The following is a 20,721-nucleotide window of genomic DNA, read 5'->3' as shown; positions in this document are numbered from 1 at the left end:
GAAATAATAATAAATATAGTTAATGAGACCCAATAAACCTATTATAGCAAACTTACGGGCCTTTTCCATTTCCTTTCATCAGCAAAACAAGCCACCTTTTAATATTAGACTCGGGTATAAGTAGACTACCATTATGAGAATAGCAAGATTCAGGCGCCCTCATGTGGCTCAAAGATGTACTGCATACACAAAAGACCGGAGGAACCTCAATCCCAATTGACACGTTTCCTATAAAGTCTTTATTTGTGGTGGCAACATCATGCAAAAGCTCTGATAAGAAATTCAAAGGAAATTTGGAATGGTGTGGGCACTAAGAAAGAAGTGGATTTGTCTCGAGATCCATTTCCCTGGGACAGCGTTGGAGGAGCTCTCTTCTCCGACAGGGAGATTTCATTTCACTGTTGAAATTTGCACAAACTACGGACTCCGATGATCAGACACCCTGGGAAGAAAATATAATTACATCTCCGTCCGAAAGAAAAATTGAGGACGTTTGTAATTTTATTTCCTCATAGGCTACAACACACTATCAGTGAATTCAGCCTCCCTCAGACATGTACAGGAACCTTCTAAACTGAATGGGCAAAGATGTAGACTTACAGGTTATGCAAGTGTGTGTATATGTATATATATTAAAAAAACATTTCCAACATTTTTAACTGTTAAATCTAAAGTTGTCAAAACCATCCGTCCGGAACAACAATCCGACAAGAAACAGCGAGGTGTGAAGGGTTCCGCATGTTCCTTTTGTTCCTACTTGTGTCACATACTAACTAACCTAGTTTAGCTCACGATGGCAGTAACTTAACAGCTAACGCTGAATGTACGTGTTAGCTACGACTTTACTAACGAATAATTAGCTAGCGAGCTATCGCACAATAACGTAACGTGTATTGTTCGGTGACCAGGATATTGTAAACATGCATGCTGTCGTTCAGAAACTAATACGCATATTACATTTATTGTGCAATAGTTCCCACCAATAGCTCACGGTCTCTTGATGAATGCATACTGTCTTTATCATTGTGACCTAATTGTGATGTGTGGTGTTTATATTCTCTCCTTGCATATGAACATAATAGGCTATGTGTACAGATGTTTTGCTTAGTCTCTTCATTTTTAAATGTATGCCAGTATATTTTGGGCTAAATGCTTTTGTTGTTGTTGCAGGGGAATCCTTTCGCTGGCCACCTGTTCGGAGTGAGATCTACTTTTCCCACATCATCATGTCCTCGGAGAACAACTTGTGAGTCTTTCTAAATACCCGCAAAGATTTTCTCAAAGCAAATGTATAGAGCGTATTCACGTGACGTCAGAATCTCAATCGCGCCATCTTGCGGTCCCACTTATTAAATGTCAGAAGAAGTTGACCTGGCTATCGTGTCCGCTGTTTGATTATGCGAGAGCCCAGCAACCTCATGTCCTTCTGCATTACCAAAGAAAGATTTCAGCGGTTGGAATTGAATATTCGCAACGCTTTTTTACCTGATTTTACTCGCTCAACACTTTGTGGTTAATTCGCTAGTTACCCCTAGTTACCAGCACATAGCCCGGTCACATTCCTGTAAAACAGTTTTCATTTCCGCTATCGACCATGGGACATTAACAACTATTTCTGCGTTATACTTGTTGTGGAAATACCACAAATGTCGGAACATCAAGCGCCCCGTGTCTGGGTTCATATGATCCGTAGTCACAGCTCCGCCTCCAGGACGAGTGTCTGGATGAAGCCGCTTCCAGCTCATTCAGGACCAGCAGTGACTGTTTGGCTGGCCGTGCTGAGTGCTGTTCCCATGGAGCCAGTGTTTTATTTTACCTTGAAATGAATCACAGAGTAAAGGCAGACATCGCCCGACGGAGTTGCCATGTTCATGGCTTCCTCCCAAGTTTCCATCCACAGTTCCTTTTGCGCAAGTGAAAGACATTGATTTTCGCTCGGCGAAAAAAGCAAAAAGAGATTATTGACGAGAGTGTGTCAATGGAAACACATGAGAACAGTCCTAACGCTCATACGCCGAGTGAAGCCGAAGTAGATGCATGACCAGTTGAAGTAATAGCCTGTCTTGTTTGTAGAGTGTACCGCCGGCCACTAGAGGGCAGCGTCTAATTACCTGACCGGATATGCCACGCTGCCTTCCGTTAATGTCAGCGTCCGTTTTAGTCTCGTCATTCATCCATTCCACCTCGAGGCGAGATGTTCATCCACTCATTCATGTGAGAACTGTTTACGTTATTAGTTAATGTGCATATACCGTATATCGTTATTTGTATATGTGTATTACGGTATTTATTACATGCATAATTGTAATACTTTGTCAGCTCATCTTGCTGCACTGTCTGTTTCAGGGTGTCTTCATCTCTGTCATTAAACCCTTAAACTGACATTGAGGAGTGTGTTTCTTCATTGTTGAGCTGATAAACCCATATTCTGAATCATTAGTCCCACACCCAACAATGAGGCACAGAACCATAATCACAAGGCACACCGCTTTGAACTGAAATCGTGTCTCCTTCAGGATATAATGGTCATTTCTAAGGGAAGAGCGGCATACAAACAAGCAAACAATGCCGTGGTGGGACCCCAACATGGCCGCCAGAGTTTGTTGTGGTCACGTGAGTGAATACGCTCTATAGTTGATATTGTAGTGCCGAGAGACGGGAGTCGGAGGCGGAGTATCCAGCACAAAGCTTTAATGAACACAATACCAAAAGACGTTCATTCGTCAAGTCAAAACCGGACTAAACTGGATGGTCGTTCCGTCTAATAAACGGGTCCGTGCTAAACACTCCCCCCACCCATAGTTCCGTGGGTGAATTATGTTATCCACCACACAAGCCCCCCCAGAATTCACCCATAGTCAAAGTCCTCGTGACGGAAAGGGGCGACGACCCGACCCCGTCTCGAGCGGATGACAGGGGCCGAGGGAGAGGAAGCAGCAGGCACGTCGGCGCCGTCCGCTACCGGAGGTCGGGGTCAACAAGGTCGCTGGAGTCTCAACGGGCAGCGCGGGCGCGGCGCAGGCGGACGCCGCGTGGGGGTTGCGCTACCTCCACCGGTCTGGAAATGTCCACGTTAGCCGGCTTAACCCTATCCCAGGAAACGGTCTCAGGCCGACCCCCGACGTCCACCACCAGGCACTTGTCTCCATGTCTCAAAACCCTGAACGGGCCATCGTAAGGAGGGCGTAGGGGACCACGGTGGGCGTCGTGGCGAATGAAAACATAGTCCACCGTGCTCAGATCGGGGGGCATGCGGAAAGTGGGAGTGCCGTGTTGCGATGTGGGAACAGGCGCGAAAACCCTAGCGGTTTCCAGTAGGGAGGAACGTTGTTTGGCCGCCGACCAGGGGACCGAGGCGTCGGGAATAAAATCGCCTGGCACTCGTAGGGTCTGCCCGTAGACCAGCTCTGCCGAAGAGGACCGCAGGTCCTCCCTAGGGCCGCACCTGAGGCCGAGCATCACCCATGGCAGCCTATCCACCCAGTCGCCGTCCCTCAAGCTGGCCCGTAGGGCTGCCTTCATGGAACGGTGGAAACGTTCGCACAAGCCGTTCGCCTGGGGATGATAGGCGGTAGTGCGGTGCAGCTTGACCCCCAACCCCTCAGCCACCGCGTTCCAGAGTTCCGAGGTGAACTGTGAGCCCGGTCCGAGGTGGTCTGAAGGCGTCCCAAAGCGCGACCCAAGTGCCGATGAACGCGCGTGCCACGTCAGAAGCCGGCGTCGAGGAGAGGGAACAGCTTCAGGCCAGCGGGTCGTCCTGTCGCCCATGGTGAAGAGGTAGGTGAACCCGTGAGAGGAGGCAAGCGGTCCCACCAGATCGACGTTGTCGTGGTCGAACCTCCTTTCGGGAACGGTAAACTCTCCAAGGGGCCTTAATATGGCGGTGCACTTTGGCTCGTTGACAGTTAACGCAAGAGCTGACCCACGCACCAACGTCCTTTCTCAGTCCCTGCCATACAAACTTCTGGGAAACCAATTTCACAGACGGCTTCCTGCCGGGTGGGAAAGGCCATGCAACGCCTCAAAAACGGGCGGCGCCAGGACAACGGGACCACCGGTCGACGCTGGCCTGTGGAGACGTCGCACCATAGCCTCACGTCCGAGCCGTCAACCGCGACCTCCTCCAGGCGCAATCCTGTGTCCGAATCCCTCAGGGCCTGGACCCCATGGTCGGAGGCCTGGTCCACGCTCATGCAGACGTAATCCAGGCCCAATTGGACGGCCCCGATGACCGTTCTCGAGAGGCAGTCTGCGACCACGTTAGACTTGCCAGCAATGTGTCGGATGTCCGTGGTGTACTCGGAGATGTACGCCAGCTGACGCTGCTGGCGGGCCGACCACGGCTCCGCCACCTTGGACATGCAGAACGTCAGAGGCTTGTGATCCACGAAAGCCGCAAACTCCCGCCCTTCCAGTAGGAATCGGAAATGGCGGATCGCCAGCCAGAGTCCAAGGAGTTCCCTGTCGAAAGCGCTGTATTTGCGCTCCCTGGGGGTCAACTGGCGACTGAAAAAGGCGAGCGGCTGCCAGGCACCATCGACCCATTGCTCGTGCACCGCGCCGACGGCGTAGTCAGGCGCGTCGGTGGTGATGGCGATGGGGGCATCGTGCGACGGATGGGCCAACATGGCGGCCTCGCCCAAGGCGGCTTTCGTGGCCTCGAACGCCTTCTCCCTCTCCGCCGTCCAGTCGACAGCCTGGTTAGGGACTTGTCCTGAGAGCCCGTACAGTGGGCGCATGACGTGAGCCGCCTGGCGGATGAACCGGGGGGAAAAAGTCACCATCCCCAGGAATTCCCGGGCGCCCGGCGGTGTGTGGGCGGGGAAAGCCGAAATCGCCTCCACCTTCGACGGAAGAGGGCGGCCTCCTTGTTGATGAGGTGCCCCAGGAAGTGGATGGAGGACAACCCGAACAGGCACTTCGCCGGGTTGACGATCAGCCCGTGCTGGTCGAGCCTCCTGAAGAGGTCGCGTAGGTGACCCTGGTGCTCCTTTTCGGAGGAGCTGGCGACCAGGATGTCGTCCAAATACACGAAAACGAAGGGCATCTCCTGGGCGCCGAGTCCATTAACCGCTGAAAGGTCTGAGCCGCGTTCCTGAGCCCGAACGGCATACGCAGGAACTCGAACAACCCGAACGGCGTCACCACCGCTGTCTTTGCGATGTCCGAGGGATGCACCGGCACCTGGTGATAACCGCGCACCAGGTCCACCTTCGAGAAGACCCGCTTGCCCGCCAGGTGTGCTGAGAAGTCCTGGATGTGCGGGATTGGGTAGCGGTCGGGCGTGGTGGCGTCGTTCAGGCGGCGGTAATCCCCACAAGGTCGCCACCCGCCGTCTGGCTTGGGAACGATGTGGAGTGGTGAGGCCCAGGGGCTGTCCGAGCGGCGGATGATGCCCAGGCGCTCCATGTTGGCGAACTCCGACTTAGCGACTTTCAGCCTGTCGGGGTTGAGTCGTCGGGCCCTAGCGTAGACGGGCGGGCCCTTGGTGTCTATATGATGCTCTACACCATGTTTCGCCGTGACCGCGGAAAAGGTAGGTCGGGTTATACCGGGGAACTCCCTGAGCAGGCGTTGATATTCGTCCCCCTCTGAGAGGGAGCTGGAGAGTCCGCCGTAAGCCGCCCGACTGCGGGCACATTCAAATGATGAGAACGTCCGTGCGTCCACCAGGCGGTTGTTTTTCACGTCTACCAGCAGATTGTGCGCACAAAGGAAATCCGCGCCGAGGAGGGGAAAGGAGATGTCGGCCGTGACAAAATCCCACCTGAATCGCTGGCCTCCAAAGCACAGGTCTGCGGTCTTTGTGCCATACGTGCGGATGGGTGTGTCGTTAGCGGACCTCAACTGTGGACCATGGACGCCCGGGGCGGTGTCCTCCACCGTAGCCGGCAGGACGCTCCTCTGAGCCCCGGTGTCGCAAAGAAACTCGCGGCCGGAGAGGGTGTCCCTGATGAACAATAGCCGGGTTGGCGTGCCTGCACTCACGGCCACTAAAGCGCAAGCCTTGGCGTTTCCCGTCGGCTTGAAGTTGCACGGGGACCGGCACCTCTTTGCCTTAGCGCCGAAACGTGCGTGGAAATAGCACATACCATTGCTGGCACTGCCATCGGCGGCTACTGGGGCTCTGTTGGTCAGCCTGTCCCTGTCCGGTGGGTAGGCACTGCGTGTTGGGGCTAGCACTTCGGGTGCAAAACTCTGAGCAGCCAGGAAAAAACGGTCGGCTTCCTCCGCCAACGCGCGTGGCTCAGTAATCTTCGTGCCCGCGAGCGCCGTCCGGACCTGCGGTGGCATGTGTTGGAGGAACAGCTCCATGAAGAGGAAGTTAGGTTCTTCAGCACCCAGCAGGTTAAGCATCATCTCCATATGTTCAGAGGGTTTGCTGTCCCGAGGCCCCGAATAGCCAACAAGCGTTGGGCCCGCTCTGACTGTGACAGCCCAAAAGTCTTCAATAGGAAGGCTTTGAGGTCCCTGTACTTGCCGTGGTCCGGGGGATTCGCTATGAAATTCGCCGCCCGGGTCGCAGTGGATCTTCCCAGCGCCGACACGACGTGGTAGTAGCGTGTGGTGTCGTCCGTGACGTCACGGATGGCGAACTGCGCCTCTGTCTGCGCGAACCACGCCGTCGGTGAAAACTCCCAGAACTCCGGCAACTTAATAAAAGCATTATTCGCCATGTTCGTTTTGGTCTCTGAAGCTCGGGGTCACCAGTGTAGTGCCGAGAGACGGGAGTCGGAGGCGGAGTATCCAGCACAAAGCTTTAATGAACACAATACCAAAAGACGTTCATTCGTCAAGTCAAAACCGGACTAAACTGGACGGTCGTTCCATCCGCTAAACGGGTCCGTGCTAAACACTCCCCCCACCCATAGTTCCGTGGGTGAATTATGTTATCCACCACAATATCTAGATAATTTAAAGTTGACGCTAGGTACCAACCGATCTAATGTAGGAATTGTGTCGTGTGCTGTTTTTTTCTTCTTCTTCTAGAGATGATGAGGATACCTTCAAGATCCTGATTGCTACAGATATTCACCTCGGTTACCTCGAGAAGGATGCTATCCGTGGCAATGACTCCTTTAACACACTCGATGAAATCCTGAAATGTGCCAAGACAAATCAGGTACATACAAGTTAAATAAATGTGGGTGTGGATGACTGCTTGAACGAACCTGAGAATGTCTACCTGCTCCAAATGCCCATTGCTTTTAACTTGCTTGCAGGTAGATTTCATCTTGCTGGGTGGGGATTTGTTCCACGAGAACAAGCCGTCCCGCCGATGCCTCCACAGCTGCATCACTATGATGAGACGATACTGCATGGGAGACACGCCCATAAACTTCAACATTCTCAGTGACCAGACTGTCAACTTCAACACCACTCAGTCAGTTCTGCTGCGTTTGTGTGCTCAATTTATCAAAACATTGTAGTCCCGTTACATTAATGTTTGTTTTATGTTTGTTGACGTGTGTGGCAGGTTCCCCTGGGTTAACTATCTGGATGAAAACCTGAATATCTCTATTCCTGTATTCAGCATTCATGGTAACCACGATGACCCAACTGGGGTGAGTTGTGAGTCCAGCATAAAATAAATAATTTGACTCAACACAAGATCTTCATATCCAAGTATGTTCACGTGTGTGTCTGTTAAGTTTTTTTTGTGGTATATATTTGATTGTTTTTCCCCTCTAGGCTGAAGGTCTGTGTGCGTTGGATCTGCTAAGTGCCTCTGGTCTTGTCAATCACTTTGGTCACTCCCACTCAGTGGAGAAGATAGAAATCAGTCCCATCCTAATGCAGAAAGGCAGCACCAAGCTGGCCTTATTTGGTCTTGGTAAGAGATTATTTGTATCATGATGTGCTGTTAATAATATCCCTAGAATATTCTTTGTTTCTGCTCTGCCAGGATTAGTGAAATTATTCATGTTTTGAGTTAAGTATTCGTGTGTGTGTGTGTGTGTAGGTTCTATTCCAGATGAGCGCTTGTACAGGATGTTTGTCAACAACCAGGTCACAATGCTTCGCCCCAAAGAAGACCAAGATGAATGGTTTAACCTCTTCACCATCCATCAGAACAGGTCTGTGCATGTTCGGTTTTGGGGATTTAATCCACTACATTCTCCCAACATCACTCTACACTTTGTGATTTGTTTTGAATTGTCTTTTCTGCCTACGTGTCTTCTCTAGGAGTAAACACGGACCCACTAACTACATCCCCGAGCAGTTCCTGGATGAATTTATCGACTTGGTGGTCTGGGGTCATGAGCACGAGTGTTTGATCGCGCCAACCAGAAATGAGCAGCAGCTCTTCGATGTGACGCAGCCCGGCAGCTCTGTAGCCACCTCCCTGTCCCCTGGAGAGGCAGCCAAGAAGTACAAACAAATACACACATACTCGGACACACACACACACACAATGGATAGTACACTTTATATAATGAAGGTGTCTTAAGGAGTAGCACAAACCCTGTGTTTGTATGGATATAGGCACATAGGGCTGCTGAGGGTGAAAGGTCGTAAAATGGAACTGCAAAAGATCCCTTTAAAGACAGTGCGTCAGTTCTTCATCCAAGATGTGGTGCTGGATGACTACCAAGACCGCTTCACAGCGGAGACGCCCAACGTCACGAAGAAGGTGGAGGACTTGTGCTATGCAAAGGTGACACTTAAAAGACACTAACGCACATCCATTGCTCATCTTACCACGCTTGCCCTCACCTGTGCCCTCATGTCTGAGTCTTTAATCTTTCTGTCATTCTGTAGGTCACAGAAATGTTAGAAGAAGCTGAAAGAGAAAGACTTGGATGTCCGCTCACCCCGGAGAAACCTCTGATTCGCCTGAGGGTAAGATGGAGACGCTTTTATTGTGTGTGTGTGTGTGTGTGCTCACACAACTTCCCATTGCTCCTCAGTCAAACTCGTCCTCTTCGTTGCCTTCCTAGGTGGACTACAGCGGAGGCTTCGATACGTTCAGTACCTCTCGCTTCAGTCAGAAGTTTGTGGACCAGGTAGCCAACCCGAAAGACATCCTTCACTTTCTCAGACGCCGGGAGCAGAAGGGGGACGGCAAAGGTCCGACTCCGGCTAAATACACAGCTATGGATCTACAGGAAACACCATCGGTTTATTTACAGCATTATCTATTTGACATGTTTCCATCTTTGTGCTTTTTAGATGAAGTCAATGTGGACTACAGCAAGCTGCTGAAAAACACAGCCGTGGAGGGGCTGAGAGTGGAGGACCTGGTGAAGCAGTACTTTGAGGCAACCGAACAGGTACGGCACACACAGACTTACATCCACACACTCACAGGGTGACATAACACTTATCTACGGTTTCTATTGAATTTATTTATGTACAAGTTCACACGGTCATGGAAAACCTGGAAAAGTCATGGAATTTTAAAAATGGTTATTTCCAGGCCTGGAAAAGTTCTTGAATAAAATGAAATCCAAAAAGTTTTGGAAAAGTCATGGCATTTGTTAAATTCATATGTTTATTTACGCAGTTTGATTAAAAGAATAAATGTGTATTCTTTTGTTTTTTGGGGTATGTATGTATGTATATATGTATATATATATATATATATATATTAGTGCTGTGAAAAATAACGCGTTAACTCAGTTAATTCAATTACAGGTTTAACGAGTTATTTTTTTTAAACGCATTTAACGCATGCGCAGAATGAGCTTCCAATCTGTCTGTTGTTGGTCGTCGGGACGAAAAAAAAGTCACTTGCAAAATGAGCTTCCAATACACCACTTCAATCTGAACTCTGTCCGCTCTCATGCAGACGGTCTGTTCATCGGTAATGATCCTTCCGCAGGTTCACCTACGGAAACCTTGTGACGACTTTTACTTCCTGTAGATCAGGGGTCTCAACACGTCGATCGCGACCTGCCAGTCGATCGCGGCGTAGTGTTGGTAGATCGCATGACATTAAAAGATTGGCCCGCCCCCTGACATGTTCTCTAGAGCACGTCTTTGTTCTTTTATTAAACTAAACGTCTGTTGTTGATCGTATCTCCACAGCAGCATGTTATTTCTGTCTCTTCGCGTTGCGTTAACACTTATCGATCTCCGTCTCGCGCCACAGAGCTCCGTGCGGCGCATCGGGACCGAGCAAAAAAAGTCACTTGTCAATCTGTCCGTGTCCGGGCCGGTGAGGTTTCAGCTTTGCAGCGGTGTCCCCGCCGTCCCTTTCATCACGGCCCAGTTCATGAAGAAAACCCACACAGTCAGTTTGCCTCAGCAGCTGCTAGAGGAAGACTAGAGGCCTTTAGATTGTATCATGGTGGAGTTAATGGTTGACAAACAAGAGAAAAATGTTCTGTGTAACCCTCCTGTTACCTTTACATTTACTAACATATTTTACCCTCGGGGTCAATTTGACCCCAGCAATTAAAACCTCCAGAAAATTATTAGAATTAATATTGCTTCCCAAGTTTAAGTGTGAGGTACTTTATGTTTTTTTGTTGACTACCTAAATAGCCCTTTAAATAAATAAAAAGTTGATATTTCTTATATGTTTGACACAGTGAAAAACAGCCTGGGGTCAAATTGACCCCAAAGAACACCGACATTAAACATTGAATGGGGTCAAATTGACCCGAAAGGTAACAGGAGGGTTAAACATTCTGTTTAGGATGAAGATGTATTAATGTTCCATATGGAAGAAAACTGCTAAATAACTGCTGAGTTGCAGCACCATTGTATAGAAGAATGTATAAATGTATATATCCGTCTTTTGTCATAAATCTCTATGTTCTCACAAAATATACCGAGAATATCGGTAATATGTGATTAATCATGATTAATCCACAAAAACCTGTGATTAACCCGATTAAAAATTGTAATCGTTTTACAGCCCTAATATATATGTGTGTATATATATATATATAAATGTGTGTGTATATATTAAATATTAAATAAATTAAATATACACTTTTATTAATCCCCAAGGAGAAATTAGTTCTCTGCATTTAACCCATCCTTAGTTATTAAGGAGCAGTGGGCTGCAGTGATGCGCCCAGGAAGCAACTGGGGGTTCAGTGCCTTGCTCAAGGACACTTCGACTTGCAACTAATGGGGAGAGCGGGGATCGAACCCACAACCATGCGGTTGCAGGACAACCCTCTTACCCCACTGAGCTACAGCCTCCCCTTAAATATATATATATATATACAGGACTGTCTCAGAAAATTAGAATATTGTGATGAAGTTCTTTATTTTCTGTGATGCAATTCAAAAAACAAAAATGTCATGCATTCTGGATTCATTACAAATCAACTGAAATATTGCAAGCCTTTTATTCTTTTAATATTGCTGATTATGGCTTACAGCTTAAGAAAACTCAAATATCCTATCTCTAAATATTAGAATATCATGAAAAAGTATACTAGTAGGGTATTAAACAAATCACTTGAATTGTCTAATTAACTCGAAACACCTGCAAGGGTTTCCTGAGCCTTGACAAACACTCAGCTGTTATAAATCTTTTTTTTTACTTGGTCTGAGGAAATATTAAAATTTTATGAGATAGGATTTTAGAGTTTTCTTAAGCTGTAAGCCATAATCAGCAATATTAAAAGAATAAAAGGCTTGCAATATTTCAGTTGATTTGTAATGAATCCAGAATGCATGACATTTTTGTTTTTTTAATTGCATTACAGAAAATAAAGAACTTTATCACAATATTCTAATTTTCTGAGACAGTCCTGTATATATATGTGTGTGTGTATGTATATATGCAGTGGCGGGCCGTCAGGGCCAGCAAGGCCTTCTCTGCTGGCCTAAACACAGTGGCGGGCCGTGCATTTTCTATCTAGGCCTTCAATGCCGTCTTACTTCAGCTGAACAACCTAATGTAAGATATTAGTTCACCAGTGTTCCGGTGCGGGGCTTTTATTGTGAAGGAGCAGACGGAAAAAGATAAAGTTGTCGTGTTTCTTGTGTTATTAAGTAACGTAAAACCCTCAGTTACACTGAGAATTCAGAGAATCGTATCGTACACGTATATGTATATTTATATCGATGTATGTGTGTGTATTAAATACACACACATACATCGATATAAATATGATGAAGATGAAAGTTCCTGTTTACCCAAACACATGACACAATTAATGAGTCTTTTCAAGATGTCCCTGTTGTTCTTCACCTGTTCATTGTGCAGCTCCGTTGCCGCTTGTTCGTTGATCTGTAGATCCGCTCCGTGTCCCCAAAAGTTTTCAAAGCACCGTTGCTTGTAGGTGCCGAGTCGTACTCTGGTGTCTCGTTGCTGCCTCGGTTAGACAACTCAAGTTTGCAAAGCCAGTGTGGCTCCCAACACCAAATCGATCACTTGCAACAGGCATTCCCAGCAGTCCGGTATGCAGAGCTTCTCGGAGCCTGAGCCATCGGTAGCGCTCGTAGTTGGAACTTTGAAAGTGGCGAACGAACCCCTGTCCCGCCTGTGACGGGCTTTGTAGCGTCGGCGTCGGTCTTAAAGTTCGTTGAGAATGGCGTTATAATTATATCCTCGACCAAATCGATATATTCTCCTCCTTCCGCCATTGTGGGTTGAACAAACAGCTTAGTAGTACGCGAATTATTTCGTTTATCAAATTCAGTTTCCTAGTTCTGAGGTTCTGCATATACCTGCCCATAGGACCCGCCTCTCAATATTGGTAATCCAATCAAAGGCGTGCAGCACTACGCCTGCTAGCTGGCTCCTGTGCCGGTTCCGGGGCCTTCTAGAAGGCCTACAGGAGCCAACTCTAAAGCTGATTGGTTGACACAAAATGTTCATTCCCATTCACTTTAAGCTACCAGCGCCCGCAATGTTGATTCTGAAGGCCTAAGGGCAGATGTTAGCCCCCTGGCAACACACGATGGCTGAATATGATTGGATAAAAGATCTAACATAAAGACCAGCCCTCCAAATCTCAACCTGGCGCTGGCAGCAGCGCAACCAAGAGGAACGCTATGAAATTAAGAGAATAACTCTTACTCTGGGAAATAATTGAATACTTATTTGTGGGCAAATATATTTAGAAAAAAATATATATTCTGATGATGTTTAGGCCAGCAGAGAAGGCCTTGCTGGCCCTGACGGCCCGCCACTGCCTAAACATCATCAGAATATATATTTTATAATATATTTTCCCACAAATATGTATTCAATTATTTCCCAGAGTAAGAGTTATTCTCTTAATTTCATAGCGTTCCTCTTGGTTGCGCTGCTGCCAGCGCCAGGTTGAGATTTGGAGGGCTGGTCTTTATGTTAGATCTTTTATCCAATCAAATTCAGCCATCGTGTGTTGCCAGGGGGTTAAAATCTGCCCTTAGGCCTTCAGAATCAACATTGCAGGCGCTGGTAGCTTCAAGTGAATGGGAATGACAATGTTGTGTCAACCAATCAGCTTTAGAGTTGGCTCCTCTAGGCCTTCTAGAAGGCCCCGGAACCGGCACAGGAGCAGCTAGCAGGCGTAGTGCTGCACGCCTTTGATTGGATTACCAATATTGAGAGGCGGGTCCTATGGGCAGGTAGATGCAAAACCTCAGAACTAGGAAACTGAATTTGATAAAGGAATTAATTCGCGGACTACAAAGCTGTTTTTCAACCCACAATGGCGAAGGAAGAAGATGTCGATTTGTCGAAGATAGACTGTCTCAGAAAATTAGAATATTGTGATGAAGTTCTTTATTTTCTGTAATGCAATTTAAAAACCAAAAATGTCATGCATTCTGGATTCATTACAAATCAACTGAAATATTGCAAGCCTTTTATTCTGATTTATTGCTGATTATGGCTTACAGTTTAAGAAAACTCAAATATCCTATCTCTAAATATTAGAATATCATGAAAAAGTATACTAGTAGGGTATTAAACAAATCACTTGAATTGTCTAATTAACTCGAAACACCTGCAAGGGTTTCCTGAGCCTTGACAAACACTCAGCTGTTATAAATCTTTTTTTTTACTTGGTCTGAGGAAATATTAAAATTTTATGAGATAGGATTTTAGAGTTTTCTTAAGCTGTAAGCCATAATCAGCAATATTAAAAGAATAAAAGGCTTGCAATATTTCAGTTGATTTGTAATGAATCCAGAATGCATGACATTTTTGTTTTTTTAATTGCATTACAGAAAATAAAGAACTTTATCACAATATTCTAATTTTCTGAGACAGTCCTGTATACTTGAAATCTGCTTTGGGTGCGACAATGCCCTGTTTAGTGAACAAACTAGTGCAAGTGACTTTTTGTTCCTCTTTTTCTCCGTCCCGCATTCTGCAGCGGGCGAGACGGAGAGCCGAGAGAAATGACATGCTGTTGTGTAGATACGATCAACATCAGACGGCTGTTTAGTTTAATAAATGAAGAAAGACGTGCTATAGAGAAAATGACGGGGGCGGGCCAATTTTTTTTCATGTCATGCGATCTACCAATACTACGCCGTGATCGACGTATTGAGCAGCCCTGGTCTAGAGCCATGGCATCATAATGATAGTCATAAGAGGTGGATTAATTCGGGTGGGACTGTGTAGGACCTCACTGAAGGCCCAGGCCCCAGGCTCACGGCCCGCCACTGTATACAGGACTGTCTCAGAAAATTAGAATATTGTGATAAAGTTCTTTATTTTCTGTAATGCAATTAAAAAAACAAAAATGTCATGCATTCTGGATTCATTACAAATCAACTGAAATATTGCAAGCCTTTTATTCTTTTAATATTGCTGATTATGGCTTACAGCTTAAGAAAACTCTAAAATCCTATCTCATAAAATTTGAATATTTCCTCAGACCAAGTTAAAAAAAAGATGTATAACAGCTGAGTGTTTGTCAAGGCTCAGGAAACCCTTGCAGGTGTTTCGAGTTAATTAGACAATTCAAGTGATTTGTTTAATACCCTACTAGTATACTTTTTCATGATATTCTAATATTTAGAGATAGGATATTTGAGTTTTCTTAAGCTGTAAGCCATAATCAGCAATATTAAAAGAATAAAAGGCTTGCAATATTTCAGTTGATTTGTAATGAATCCAGAATGCATGACATTTTTGTTTTTTTAATTGCATTACAGAAAATAAAGAACTTTATCACAATATTCTAATTTTCTGAGACAGTCCTGTATATGTATATAGGGGTATATATTTTTGTTTGTTTATGTCTGACATTTCATTTTATTTTTTATGTTAATATGTCTAAACGAATAAAAAAATGTAAGTGACAAAAACAAAATGTATTCTTTTAATTAAACTATTGTCTCTTATTTAAGGTTTATACTGGTGTATAAACCGAGATTTCACAAAATGTTTGTTTATGGAAATTTGGTTTTAAAGTCGTGGAAATCCATTGGTCACCGTGTGTGTGAACCCTGTGTGTATTTGTGTATTTGTGTGTGAAAAGCTTGTGAATGTCTGCAGACGGTGCAGCTGTCCCTCCTGACGGAGCATGGCATGGGGAAGGCCATTCAGGAGTTTGTGGAAAAAGACGAGAAAGACGCCATCGAGGAGCTGATCACGTACCAGTTGGAGAAGACACAGCGCCACCTGCAGGCCAGAGGAGTCGTCACGGAGCAGGACATAGACACCGAGGTAAAGGGCCGGGCGCTCGCTTGGGTTAGGAGGGCGAAGGGTGTAAATGTTTCACGTCATTTAAAGAATGCCCGATTTATTTATTTTTATGTTCAGATCCAGCGATTCAGAGACTCCAAAAAGAACACAGCCGAGGAGGAGAACGAAATCAAAGAGGTGAGAAATGATTGCACAGAAGCCGGACACGTCGCGCATGTGTGTGTGTGTGTGTGTGTGTGTTACAACGTGTGCGCTTTCTACCTCCGTTGCTCAGGCGATCGACAGAGCCAAAGCTCACCGATTGGAGCGCGGCAACGAGCCCGTCGACTCCGATATGTCCAACGAGCTCGCCATGGACTCTGACGAGGGCTCGGCCGCGTTTGCTTCGCCCCCCGCACGAGGCCGAGGACGAGGAGGGAGGGGCCGCGGAGCCCGAGGGAGGGGAAGAGGTGAGTTATCATATTGTCCGTCCCGAAGATGAAGTGACCGTAGAGGTGCGGCGAGAGTACGATGGCAGTGAATAATTGTTCCACAGGTTTATTCTAATAACACATTCAGTGGAACGAGACAATGAGATGTTATTGTCAATATCATGTGTACACACGAGTTAATTAGAAAGCAGAAGAGAGATATGAGAATGTACATCTATGATCTATGACCTTGAGTGTGTGAGGTTAACAAATAAGTCATATATACTGTACCTATACTGGGGACGGGGTTTAAGCATCACAAGAGCGTATCACGATAATGTGGAATATATATGTTCAATTGCATTTAGCATAACAAAGAAATATACATATACAGGACTGTCTCAGAAAATTAGAATATTGTGATAAAGTTCTTTATTTTCTGTAATGCAATTAAAAAAACAAAAATGTCATGCATTCTGGATTCATTACAAATCAACTGAAATATTGCAAGCCTTTTATTCTTTTAATATTGCTGATTATGGCTTACAGCTTAAGAAAACTCTAAAATCCTATCTCATAAAATTTTAATATTTCCTCAGACCAAGTAAAAAAAAAGATTTATAACAGCTGAGTGTTTGTCAAGGCTCAGGAAACCCTTGCAGGTGTTTCGAGTTAATTAGACAATTCAAGTGATTTGTTTAATACCCTACTAGTATACTTTTTCATGATATTCTAATATTTAGAGATAGGATATTTGAGTTTTCTTAAGCTGTAAGCCATAATCAGCAATATTAAAAGAATAAAAGGCTTGCAATATTTCAGTTGATTTGTAATGAATCCAGAATGCATGACATTTTTGTTTTTTTAATTGCATTACAGAAAATAAAGAACTTCATCACAATATTCTAATTTTCTGAGACAGTCCTGTATATATGCTGTTCTAGATCAATGCTCGTTCATTTATCCACCCAGGTGCAACTGCCTCTGAGCCCCCCCCCCCGCATGCCACACGCATCACTTTATTTGCATTCCTTGACTTCAATGTTTCTCCCTTCCCTCTTTTCTTCATACGTCACTCTTCAGCGTTTCAAGCTTCGTCACAGAGATCATCTCGGGCTGCGGATGAAGTAAGTCAAGTGGCGACTCACTCACACACACACACACAAATACAGTGTGTAAACTGCACCGTCCTCTAAACGTGCTTGGCATCTCTCTCCATCTCCAGGTGATCATTGATGACTCGGATGAAGATATTCCTGCAAGGAAAGCTACCCGACCCCCTCCAAAGTAAGTCTGTGTGCAGTCCAGTGCATTATGAAAAGGAAAAGTCACACAGCTGTCTATACTAGATTCATCCTCTGTAGCTGACTCTATATATTCTATATCTGTAATGCTTCTTTTGAGCATTTCTTTGACCCTGGCTCCTTGCAGGTCAGCATCTTTATCGTCGTCGTCGTCCACCACCAAGCAGAGCGCTCCCAGCCAGAGCCCGTCGGCTAGAGGAGTTGCATTTGATGACAGCGATGATGACGATGATGATGAGGTAAGAAGGTGAAGCATGTATCTGGAGTGCTGGGGCGAAGTCTGTGATTTGGTTTTCCAAATGGGGAAAAGAAAATCCACTTAAATTGAACAATACTTGATTATGTTAACATGGCGAATGGTTGTAATTTTTTTTTCTTGACCAGGACCCATTCAAAGGCCGCAGCAGACCTTCACGGAGATGAACACAAAGAGCATCTATTATGTAACGCAACAATGTGTAAATGCTAATTAGCATGTGAGCTGTAGCAGCGTGTTCTGGAGCACTTGAAGTGCATTTTCTAATTTTCTCATCACTCGGTCCACTTGTTGTTCCCTATGAATAATGATGTTGATTACCTTCTGATTGGGGTACAACTATCCAATCCATCTGTTTTGGTGAAGGATGTTCCTGAAATTTGAGATGTGCAGATTATATAACTTTTTACATACAATTCAATTCAATTCAGTTTATTTGTATAGCCCAATTTCACAAATTACAAATTTGTCTCGGAGTGCTTTACAATCTGTACACATAGACATCCCTGCCCCAAAACCTCGCATCGGACCAGGAGAAACTCCCAAATAACCCTTCAGGGGGAAAAAAAAAGGGAAGAAACCTTCAGGAGAGCAACAGAGGAGGATCCCTCTCCAGGATGGACAGATGCAATAGATGTAATGTGTACAGAAGGACAGATTTAATCTTAAAATACATTCAATGAATATGACAGAGTGTATGAATCGTTCATAGTAGGCATATTCCACGATCCATCAGGCAGATGGCGGTGGGGAGGAGGAGTGGGTGGAGTCTCAACAGTGGGCGGAGTCTCAACAGGATAGTGGCGTAGTCAGTAGCAGGAATTCCACGACCCAGACCTCGATGATCCATCAGCAGATAGGATCTATGTCGTCTCATAGGGTCCGATGACCCTATGAGACGTGAAGTCAAAAGGACTTCCGGGGAGAAAGCAGAGTTAGTAACGTGTGATTGAGAGATGAAAATTCATCCCTAAGGAGAGAAAAAAGAGGAGATAGGTGCTCAGTGCATCCTAAAACGTCCCCCGGCAGCTATAAGCCTATAGCAGCATATCAAGGGGCTGGACCTGGTGAACCTGATTCAGCCCTAACTATAAGCTCTGTCAAAGAGGAAAGTCTTGAGTCTATACTCTTAAACGAGGTGACTGTGTCTGCCTCCCGGACTGAAATTGGAAGCTGGTTCCATAAAAGAGGAGCTTGATAACTAAAGGCTCTGGCTCCCATTCTACTTTTTAAGACTCTAGGAACTACAAGTAGTCCCGCATTTAGTGAGCGCAGCTCTCTAGTGGGGCAATATCCTTAAGATATGATGGTGCATCACCAATCAAGGCTTTGTACGTTAAGAGAAGTATTTTAAAAGTGATTCTTGATTTTACAGGGAGCCAGTGCAGAGCAGCTAGTGCAGGAGTGATGTGATCTCTTTTCTTAGTTTTAGTGAGAACACGAGCTGCAGCATTCTGAATCAACTGGAGGGACCTAAGAGACGTATTAGAGCAGCCTGATAATAAGGAGTTGCAGTAATCCAGTCTCGAAGTAACGAACGCGTGAACCAATTTTTATGCATCTTTTTGAGGCAAGATGTGCCTGATTTTTGAAATATTACGTAGATGAAAGAATGAAGTCCTTGAGATTTGCTTTACGTGGGAGTTAAAGGACAAGTCCCGATCAAAGATAACGCCAAGATTCTTTACAGTGGTGTTGGATGCCAGGGCAATGCCGTCTACAGAATCCACATCACCAGATAATTGATCTCTGAGGTGCTCAGGGCCGAGTAAAATTACTTCGGTTTTGTCTGAGTTTAACATCAAGAAGTTTCAGGTCATCCATGTTTTTATGTCTTTAAGACATGCTTGAATTTTACTTAGTTGGTTGGTTTCCTCTGGTTTTATCGATAGATATAGTTGAGTATCATCTGCATAGCAATGAAAGTTTATGGAGTGTTTCCTGATAATATTGCCCAAAGGCAGCATGTATAAGGTAAATAAAATTGGTCCAAGCACAGAACCTTGTGGAACTCCGTGACTAACGTTGGTGGTTATCGAGGCGTCATCGTTTACAAATACAAACTGAGATCGATCTGATAAATAGGATTTAAACCAACTTAGTGCCGTGCCTGAAATGCCAATCGACTGCGCCAGTCTCTGTAATAGGATGTCATGGTCAATGGTGTCGAATGCAGCACTAAGGTCTCACAAGACCAGGACAGAGAGGAGTCCTTTATCTGCTGCCATTAAGAGGTCATTTGTAATTTTCACCAGTGCTGTCTCGGTGCTGTGGTGTTTTCTAAATCCTGACTGAAACTCCTCAAATAAACAATTATGATGTAGAAAGTCACACAACTGATTTGCGACCACTTCCTCAAGGATCTTTGAGAGGAAGGGGAGGTTAGAGATCGGTCTGTAGTTAGCGAACACCTCTGGATCCAGAGTGGGCTTCTTCAGGAGAGGTTTAATAACAGCCACTTTGAAGGAATGTGGTACGTGGCCTGTTAGCAGAGACACATTGATAATATCTAATAGAGAGCTGCCAATTAAAGGCAAAACGTCTTTAAGCAGCCTCGTCGGGATGGGGTCCAAGAGACAGGTAGATGTGTTAGAAGTAGAAACCGTTGAAGATAATTGGTCACGGTTGATGGTAGAAAAGCCATCCAAATATACACCAGGGCATACAGCGGTTTCCAAGGCCATTCCACTTGAGGACAGATTGGCACTGGTTAAGGGCAAGAGATTATTAATCTTGTCCCTAATAGTTAAAATCTTTTCATTAAAGAAGTTCATAAAGTCATTACCACTGAGGTCTATAGGAATACTCGGCTCCACAGAGCTGTGACTCTGTCAGCCTGGCTACAGTGCTGAAGAGAAACCTGGGGTTGTTCTTATTTTTCTCTATTACTGATGAGTAATAGGCTGCTCTGGCATTACGGAGGGCCTTCTTATAAGTTTTAAGACTATCTCGCCAAACTAAGCGGGATTCTTCCAGATTAGTTGAACGCCATATGCTTTCAAGCTTTCGTGACGTTTGCTTCAGTTTGCGGGTCTGAGGGTTATACCAGGGAGCAAACCTCCTCTTCCTCACTGTCTTCTTCAGAGGGGCTATCGAGTCCAGTGTCATTCTCAGTGAGCCTGTGGCACTATCAACAAGTAGATATGTCTGATTTCCAGGATAATGGAAGTCAAGATTGTCCTGAACACAGCT

The 20,721-nt window shown here is 45.5% G+C and overlaps 1 protein-coding gene across 3 annotated transcripts; it reads left to right on the top strand.

Annotated features, from left to right (window-relative positions):
* Positions 1–787: 787 nt before the first annotated feature.
* LOC130203480 (double-strand break repair protein MRE11-like) lies at positions 788–19,530 on the top strand. Of its 3 annotated transcripts, XM_056429674.1 has the most exons (19): positions 788–823; positions 1,171–1,246; positions 6,991–7,123; positions 7,224–7,384; positions 7,478–7,565; positions 7,693–7,834; positions 7,964–8,078; positions 8,188–8,373; positions 8,488–8,659; positions 8,764–8,844; positions 8,943–9,072; positions 9,175–9,275; positions 15,410–15,580; positions 15,677–15,736; positions 15,834–16,008; positions 17,053–17,096; positions 17,195–17,256; positions 17,401–17,512; positions 17,658–19,530. In XM_056429674.1, exons 2-19 carry the CDS (start codon positions 1,227–1,229, stop codon positions 17,694–17,696), a joined length of 1,992 nt encoding a protein of 663 aa, XP_056285649.1. In that variant the 5' UTR covers positions 788–823; positions 1,171–1,226; the 3' UTR covers positions 17,697–19,530. The 3 variants fall into 3 exon arrangements, with proteins under 3 accessions (XP_056285649.1, XP_056285648.1, XP_056285650.1); XM_056429673.1 differs by lacking the exon at positions 788–823 and having other exon boundaries at positions 1,010–1,246; XM_056429675.1 differs by lacking the exons at positions 788–823; positions 1,171–1,246 and adding an exon at positions 2,190–2,214.
* The last annotated feature ends 1,191 nt before the right edge of the window (positions 19,531–20,721 follow it).

The sequence above is a fragment of the Pseudoliparis swirei genome, chromosome 13, assembly GCF_029220125.1.
Source record: "Pseudoliparis swirei isolate HS2019 ecotype Mariana Trench chromosome 13, NWPU_hadal_v1, whole genome shotgun sequence".
NCBI lineage: Eukaryota > Metazoa > Chordata > Actinopteri > Perciformes > Liparidae > Pseudoliparis > Pseudoliparis swirei.
This window is presented reverse-complemented; position numbering and strand designations above follow the sequence as displayed.

Coding starts and splice junctions, on each gene's coding strand:
- LOC130203480 (XM_056429673.1), top strand. CDS start 1,086: ATGTGTACAGATGTTTTGCTTAGTCTCTTCATTTTTAAATGTATGCCA. Junction 7,124..7,223: donor AATGTGCCAAGACAAATCAG/GTACATACAAGT, acceptor ACTTGCTTGCAG/GTAGATTTCATCTTGCTGGG. Junction 17,257..17,400: donor GCTACCCGACCCCCTCCAAA/GTAAGTCTGTGT, acceptor GGCTCCTTGCAG/GTCAGCATCTTTATCGTCGT.